Below are 6,431 nucleotides of genomic sequence, written 5' to 3' on the forward strand. Positions count from 1 at the left end.
ACAATTAATTATTGCGCACTAATCAATCATACATAAGGCTATAACAATTAGGAACAGGAAATATATAAATACCAATAAATGAAGAAAATAATAAAGAATGATTTAGATCTCACAGTAATCGATGAACCAATTCGTCAGTTGCCCCCTTGACTAGAATTGGAGAATTAGCCCTCCATTAATGAAGGGCAAGCGGCGCGTGGAGAATTGGAAAAAGTTGCCAGATCGGATCTTTTGTTGCCTTTTTCCAGAGTGGCCTACGCGGTCATGCGAGATTTACCTTTTTCTCCTGCCTTGTTCTCACCAGGCGTACCAAAGGGAATGCTTTTATTGGCCTTGTTTTCAATCAATTTGCTTAAGCTAGAAAAGCAAGGATGCAAGTCAACAATTGCGGCTGCCTTGCTTTCTTCCTTTTGTGTTTTGTGCTAGGCAAGCATACGAGAAAACAATTTCAATTGCTTGATTTCTTGGTCAAAGATAGTTAAAAACTCCAGGAGCTCCACATTCAACGAAAGATGGAAAAAATGATACAAAGTGCAGAATGCGGCTCTCAATCCTTTTCCCTCTACCAAACTGCGGCCGTCTCTCCCCTTTTCCGGAGCCAGAGAAGAAAAACTAAAACAAAGGAAAAACAACCACCCCCTCAACCTAAGCCGCACCAGAGATAAATTACAAATTGTTACTTCTTAAAATTGCAGCCAGACTCTCTAGAAATATATTAAAATAAAATCTATTACAATTAGGTTTCTTCAGCTTCTCAAACGGGCCCCACGTCCGATGAATCTTCTAAAAGTTAAATTTAAGCGCTTTTCAGCAACCATTCCTGCAATTAGCACCAAAACAAAATATCAGTAGAATCCATCCAATTAACGAAAATATTTAGTCAATTAATTGTGCAATAATGCCCAAAATACCCACTAAAATGCAACCTATCAGAGGCAGCCCGCGGCGGCGCGCAATGGGTGGAGGAGCAGAGCTGGGCAGCCGCGAGAGAGCGGCGGTGGCTCGCAGTGTGGCCGCGGCTGGAGCGTGAGGGAAGTGGCGGCTGCGCCGGCCACTGGAGTCGCGGGCCTTGTCGAGAAGTTGCGGGCAGGAGTGGAAGGCAGCTGACGGGCTGGAAGTAGATGGCGGTGTCCGTGTGCGGAGCACGGCTGCTGGATAGAGGCTGCTGCGCGTACCCGTGGGCTCGTGGCCACGTGCGGAGGAAGTCGCGTGGGCGACGGTGGAGATGTAGCAGCGGCGGCGTCGATGGAGCTTCAGCAGCGAAGCAGATCTGGCGGAGGGTTGACGTCCGTGGGTGGCGAACGGATGTGGGGGGGCAGCGGGGCCGTGGGTGTGTGGCAGCGTGCGTGAGTTCGGCGGCGGGCAAAGGGAATCGGACAACAGAGAAGAAGAGGAAACAGGGGAGAAGAAAGAAAGAAAAGAGAAAGAAAGAAGAAGAAAGAAAGAAAGAAAAGAAGAAAAAGAAAAAGAGAGAAATTGCTGTTTGTTTTGTTTTTCCCCAAAAATGTTTCTTTTCTTTTTTTTCTTCCAATTATGAGGCTCTTTGAGCCACGGAAATAATTTTCCTTTCTCTTTTTTTTTCTTTTCTTGAAATTGATTTCGACTTTTTTTTTAAATAAAATTTTTTTTTTTTTTGAATCCTTACCTTTCCCTCGAACGTGACGCGGGCAAGTCAAGAGAGCAAGAGAGCTCCCAGAAGTTTCAGAAGTTTCTGTTCGTGAGCCTCCTGCACATCACCACGCGGGCGCGTCATGACTAAAGGGCACCTATAAATCAGCAAAAACGAAAACTGAAACCCAAAATCAGTCGAATTCAAGGAGAACACCTCTAAACTACCACACGAAATTGAACAAACAATTAAAAGGAACAGTTGGGTTGCCTCCCAATGAGCGCCTTTCTTTAATGTCTTTGGCTAGACATGGTAAAGTGTCACTAATTAGGACACGGTGGTGCGTCAGCCTTATTGTCTCCACCTCCCTACCTGAAAATCCTTCGTAATAATATTTGAAACGGTGTCCATTCACCACAAATTTGTTGTCTGTCTTAGCACTCTGGATTTCAACTGCACCATAGGGAAAAACATGAGTTACAATAAAAGGTCCAATCCAACGGGAACGTAGCTTACCTGGGAATAGCTTGAGCCTTGATTGGTATAGGAGGACCTTCTGACCAACTTCAAATGTTCTTCTTGAAATTTGTTGGTCATGAAATGCCCGGCTTTTCTCCTTATAAATCAAGGCGTTTTCGTATGCTTCGTTCCGGATCTCCTCCAATTCTTGCAAATCCAGCTTCCGTTGAACACCGGCCTCTTCTAGATTCATATTACATTGCTTTATCGCCCAAAAAGGCTTGTGCTCGAACTCCACTGGAAGGTGACACGGCTTCCCAAATACCAACCTGTACGGTGACATCCCTATAGGAGTCTTGTACGCCGTCCGATAGGCCCAGAGTGCGTCCTCCAACCTTTGGCTCCAATCTTTCCTATCAGGGCGCACCATTTTCTCTAAAATGGACTTAATCTCCCGATTCGACACCTCCGCTTGACCGTTGGTCTGAGGGTGGTATGACGTTGAGACCCTGTGGAGTACACCATACTTGCGAAACAACGCAGCTATGGTTTTGTTGCAAAAGTGCGTTCCCCTATCACTGACAATAGCTTTAGGCATTCCAAATCGCACAAAAATATTAGACCTGATAAAATCTGCAACTACTTTCGAGTCATTAGTTCGAGTGGCCTTAGCCTTCACCCATTTAGACACATAATCAACTGCCAGCAAAATATATAAAAAACCAAATGAAGTAGGAAAAGGCCCCATGAAATCTATACCCCAGACATCAAAAATTTCAACAAAAATCAACGGAACCTGGGGCATTTGATCCCTACGGGCTATATTACCTACCCTTTGACAGCGATCACAGGACTTACAAAACACATAGGCATCTTTAAACAATGAAGGCCAATAAAATCCACTTTCTAAAACTTTATGAGCAGTTCTCTTAGGTTCAAAATGACCTCCACAGGCAAAAGTATGACAAAAAGCTAAAATTGATTGAAACTCCACTTCACTTACACATCTCCTCATTATTTGGTCGGCACATCTCTTCCACAGGTACGGGTCGTCCCAGATGAAATACTTGGCGTCACTCTTCAATTTATCCTTTTTCGATTTTGGCCAACCTGCAGGAAAATCACCCGTTACTAGATAATTGACCAAATCAGCATACCAAGGCAATTGAGAATTTAAGGAAAATAAATGCTCTTCAGGGAATGCATCCCTCAACGGCTCATTATCCTCTCCAATTGGTATGCGACTTAAATGGTCTGCTACTAGATTTTCTGAGCCTTTTTTGTCTCTTATCTCCAGGTCAAATTCCTGTAGTAGCAATATCCACCTGATGAGTCTCGGCTTTGCATCTTTCTTGGTCATTAGGTACCTTAATGCTGCATGGTCAGAAAATACAATTACTTTAGCACCTAGCAAATATGACCTGAATTTTTCTAAAGCAAAAATAACTGCAAGAAGTTCCTTCTCAGTGGTGGAGTAATTCAACTGGGCTCCATTCAATGCTCGGGATGCATAATAGATGACGTGAGCTGCCTTCCCTACTCTTTGCCCCAATACAGCCCCTACGGCATGATCACTGGCATCGCACATAATCTCAAATGGTATACTCCAGTCAGGGGGTTGGATGATTGGGGGTGAAGTCAACAATTCTTTCAACTTGTCGAAGGCCTTCTCACATTTGTCATTGAATTCGAAGGTCACATCCTTTTGTAGGAGTTGGAACAACGGGGCTCCAATTTTTGAAAAGTCCCTGATGAACCTTCGATAAAAACCTGCATGTCCAAGAAAAGAACGCACCTCCCGCACACTCGCGGGATAAGGTAATGCAGAAATAATGTTTATTTTAGCCTTGTCAACTTCTATGCCCTTAGACGATACAATATGACCCAGGACTATCCCGTGCTCAACCATAAAATGACATTTTTCCCAATTAAGCACAAGATTAGTCTCTATACACCTTATCAGGATCAATTTCAGGTTATCTAAACACGTATCAAAACTATCACCATATACACTGAAATCGTCCATGAAAACTTCAATAATTTTCTTCACATATTCAGAAAAAATACTTACCATACACCTCTGAAATGTTGCAGGTGCATTGCATAACCCGAATGGCATTCGTCTGTAGGCAAAGGTCCCGAACGGGCACGTGAAAGTTGTCTTCTCTTGATCCTCTGGGACAATTGCTATCTGAAAGTATCCTGAAAATCCATCCAAAAAGCAATAATAAGCTCTACCAGCTAAATGTTCAACCATTTGGTCAATGAAAGGGAGAGAGAAATGGTTCTTTTTGGTGACGGTGTTTAGCCTACGGTAGTCTATACATTGCCTCCATCCAGTGGGTTTGCGCACTGGCACGAGCTCACCCGTTTGGTTGGCCTCTACCGTCACTCCTGCCTTCTTTGGGACTACCTGGACCGGGCTCACCCAAGGGCTATCTGATATTGCAAAAATAATCCCCACATCTAACAATTTTAAAATCTCTTTCTTTACAACTTCCATCATGAGGGGATTGAGCCTTCTTTGAGCCTGCCTAACAGGTTTGGCATCCTCTTTTAGCCTAATCCGGTGCATACAGATGGCCGGACTGATCCCCTTAATGTCTGCGATCGTCCAGCCTATCGCCTCTTTATGCTCCCGAAGGACCCGGATCAATTTTTCCTCCTGAATTTTTGACAGTGCTGATGAGATAATCACTGGAAGTGTCTCATTATCACCCAGATATGCATATTTCAGGTGCTCTGGTAGAGGTTTCAACTCCAGTACAGGTGCCTGCACCACAGATGGCAATACCCTCTGGTGAGGCTCGGGAGTAAAAATAGGTAAGACTTCATACCTTTTCGTGGTGGTCTGCAATGAGTGTAATGCACCTATTGTGCATTTTAAATCCTCACTCCACTCCACCTGAGGAGTTGTCTCCAACTCGAGGTGCTTGGTTAAAACCACCTCCAGCTCATCCCTGCCATCAGTTTCAAACACTTCCTGCACTACAGGGTCAATAGTACTCACAGAGAAAATTGAGCAAAAGTTGGAGTTCGAGGGGTACTTCATAGTATCAAAAATATTAAAATGCACAATTTCCCCATCAAATTCCATGGACAAGGTACCCTTATTAACATCAATTTTCGTCTGTGCTGTGCTCATAAAAGGTCTACCCAATAACAAAGGTGAGGGATCAGGGGAGTGATCATCATCCATATCAAGTACATAAAAATCAGCTGGAAACACCAAATCATTAACCTTTACCAACACATCTTCAATCAACCCATCAAGATATGCATTAGTTCGGTCAGCTAATTGAATAATTATTCCAATTTCTTTTAATGGACCTAGTTTCAAAGAAGCATAGATAGATTTAGGCATGACATTAATTGATGCTCCCAGATCCAACATGGCCCTTCTGATCACAGTATTACCTATCCTACAGGGAATAGTAAACATACCTGGGTCCCCGCACTTTGGTGGGAGCTTTCTCTGTAGGACCGCAGACACGTTTTCCCCAACAATAATCCTTTCATCCCCCCTCAATCGCCTTCGGTTGACACACAAGTCCCTTAGGAACTTGGCATATTTTGGTATTTGTTTGATGGCGTCTAAGAGGGGGATATTTATCTCAACCTTGCGAAAAACCTCCAAGATCTCCTTCTCCTTATCCTGTTTCTTCGATTTTTCCAACCTGCTAGGAAAAGGAGGCGGGTTAGTTTTAACTGTATTTATTGGGTCAGGAAGTACCTTTGGATCTGCACCATTGCTGTCCTCCCTTTCAAACTCATTTTCGATCTTCTCTTCATCCTTGTCCTTATGAATCACAGGTTCAGGCCTCTGAATTTCTTTCCCACTCCTTAGGGTCATTGCGCTCACGTTCTTCGGATTCAACTCCGGTTGAGATGGCAGCTTCCCTTGGTTCTGGGACTCCAAACGGTTAGTTTTGGTGGCCATTTGACTTATCTGATTCCTTATGTCCTGCATTTCGGAGTCCGTCCTTTGCTGATTTTGCATAATAGCTGCCTCCGTCCTTTGCTGATTTTGCGCCATGGTTGTCATCATTTATTTCAGCATCTCCTCCATAGATGAACCAGATTGAGGGGGCGGAGGTGGTCGGGGTTGGTATTGCTGCTGGTACCCTAGTGACTTATTTGGCACAAAGTTAGACTGCCTGTTCGGCGTGAAGTTGGGTTGCCTATTCCCTCCATAACTGAGGTTGGGATGATCTCTCCACCCGGGGTTGTAGGTGCGTGAGTAAGGGTCGTACTGCTTCCTTGGCGCGGGCGCGTGGTCAGCCATGTTCACCTGTTCTGCAGTTTCTTCCTGAATCATTGGGCACATGTCTGCAGAGTGACCTATACCAGTGCAAATCCCGCA

At 44.3% G+C, this 6,431-nt stretch overlaps 1 protein-coding gene across 1 annotated transcript; it reads right to left on the reverse strand.

The window, feature by feature from the left end:
* Positions 1–1,755: 1,755 nt before the first annotated feature.
* LOC140037823 (uncharacterized) lies at positions 1,756–6,104 on the reverse strand. Its single transcript, XM_072082962.1, has 6 exons — positions 5,177–6,104; positions 4,436–5,056; positions 2,927–3,838; positions 2,126–2,767; positions 1,982–2,062; positions 1,756–1,766 (listed from the first exon to the last, which is right to left on the reverse strand). The coding sequence occupies exons 1-6, from the start codon at positions 6,102–6,104 to the stop codon at positions 1,756–1,758; spliced, it is 3,195 nt and encodes a 1,064-aa protein (XP_071939063.1).
* Positions 6,105–6,431: the final 327 nt, after the last annotated feature.

This window comes from Coffea arabica, chromosome 3c (assembly GCF_036785885.1).
Source record: "Coffea arabica cultivar ET-39 chromosome 3c, Coffea Arabica ET-39 HiFi, whole genome shotgun sequence".
NCBI classification, from domain to species: Eukaryota; Viridiplantae; Streptophyta; class Magnoliopsida; order Gentianales; family Rubiaceae; genus Coffea; species Coffea arabica.

Bases quoted from the DNA above. Each gene is read 5' to 3' on its own strand.
- LOC140037823 (XM_072082962.1), bottom strand. From the start codon at position 6,104: ATGGCGCAAAATCAGCAAAGGACGGAGGCAGCTATTATGCAAAATCAG. The intron at 3,839-4,435 runs GTGAGCTCGTGC...TTGGACATGCAG, and splicing joins GGTAGAGGCCAACCAAACGG to GTTTTTATCGAAGGTTCATC. The intron at 2,768-2,926 runs GTAAGTCCTGTG...TTTTGCTGGCAG, and splicing joins TAAAGATGCCTATGTGTTTT to TTGATTATGTGTCTAAATGG.